Genomic DNA, 1,455 nt, shown 5'->3' on the forward strand with positions numbered 1-1,455 from the left:
AATTACTCTTTACAAGTATCTCAAGAGAATGCATATATAGCATACCAGGATTAACGGAGATAGCTGAAATGAGTGGACCATATACTCCTTTATCTGGGATTCTAATAGTCCCTTTTCCAGCCCAGTAGAAGCGAATCTCCAAGGTATTATCAGTGACAGAAGCAGTGAAGTTTCTAACAATTGCCTTATTAACTCCACCTGCTTCATCTTCAATATTGAAATCCTTTCTCTCCAGCTTTCCCTGAAATAATTTAACCCATTATATATTATAGATCTTCTTATGCTATTGAGAGTAAGTAAATTACAATAAAAGAAAAACAACAAGCCAAAACTAATCTCCATCTATTAACAATAACAAAATTTAACCTATTCATACAGAAAACTTCTATAATCTACAAGGGTATATTTCACAAATGACATTTTTCTCTTGTGAATAATGGTTGTAGGTATGTGATTACCTGAACATAAACATCAAATATGCGCCTTCCGAGACTCCTATATGTTCTGTCAGCAGTAAACATGATCTCAGCAAAGTGAAGGTTTACTGTGTAGTTTCCGTTTTCCAGACAGAATCCATAATATGTCAGTGACAGAGGAGATAGTCGAGCATTCATGTACAGCTGAGGATCCTGCCCAGAGATACTAGAGATGTTCTCCCGGATGTAAAAATCTACACTGTAATCGTCCATGAAGTGACCTGTGCTGCTAAATGCCCAGTTAGTCTTACTCTGCACGAAATTAGATGGCCCACCAGATTCGCCGTCTCCTTCATATGTTGTATCTTTATCAACTTTTACTTCTCTTCCACCACAATTTATGTGGAGAGAGTAATACTCTGAAAAACAATCCAAAAAATGAGTTCTCTCAGTTTGATCAGATAAAAGAGGGCTAAAAAGGAGGGGAAAATACAAGGAAACTGAATGCACACACAGAAAAGAAATAATATGTTTTTCTTGTGCAAAATTATAATATATGGAAGTCCAGAAGCCCCCTCAACAATATTCAAAAACTGACTACACCACCGGTGCATGCACTTTTATACAAGCATATGGTAAAATCCCCTGAACCAGCTTGCAGAATACAATACTTTTGTGCTACTAATATCGAAGTTGTGATGAGACAAACCAACACAAAGGCAAAGAACATGAGTTATTTTCTACATGGAAAATTAATATGTCAGTCACTCAGAAAATTCCCATGTAATCCTCCACACTGCTTGCATTGTTGCCTGGCACAGTTAATCTTAAATCCAGCCAATGTACATTTTATAATCATCAGAAACAGGAATTTGGCTTCAAATATTTTCATAGCAATTTTTAATATAAGCTTTCATAGCTTATTTCCACAGCGTGTAGTGCAGTTCTGTTACACCCCACTTAATTATAGTCAAAAATCAAAAGTTGACTTATCAAAGTCAATGTCTAATATGGACTTGAATGGACCATTTTTTTTTTT

The 1,455-nt window shown here is 35.7% G+C and overlaps 1 protein-coding gene across 1 annotated transcript in view; it reads right to left on the reverse strand.

Annotated features, from left to right (window-relative positions):
• Positions 1 to 45: 45 nt before the first annotated feature.
• The window catches only part of LOC111391813 (probable leucine-rich repeat receptor-like serine/threonine-protein kinase At3g14840), a gene marked incomplete at its 3' end in the record, with an annotated part of 10,619 nt that continues 9,209 nt past the window's right edge, over positions 46 to 1,455 (reverse strand). The window contains exons 6-7 of the mRNA XM_023017078.1: positions 459 to 835; positions 46 to 241 (exon numbers count right to left, since the gene is read on the reverse strand). Coding sequence (XP_022872846.1) covers positions 46 to 241; positions 459 to 835 — 573 coding nt within the window. The remainder of the gene's footprint in view (positions 242 to 458; positions 836 to 1,455) is intronic.

This window comes from Olea europaea, unplaced genomic scaffold (assembly GCF_002742605.1).
Source record: "Olea europaea var. sylvestris unplaced genomic scaffold, O_europaea_v1 scaffold834, whole genome shotgun sequence".
Lineage (NCBI taxonomy): Eukaryota > Viridiplantae > Streptophyta > Magnoliopsida > Lamiales > Oleaceae > Olea > Olea europaea.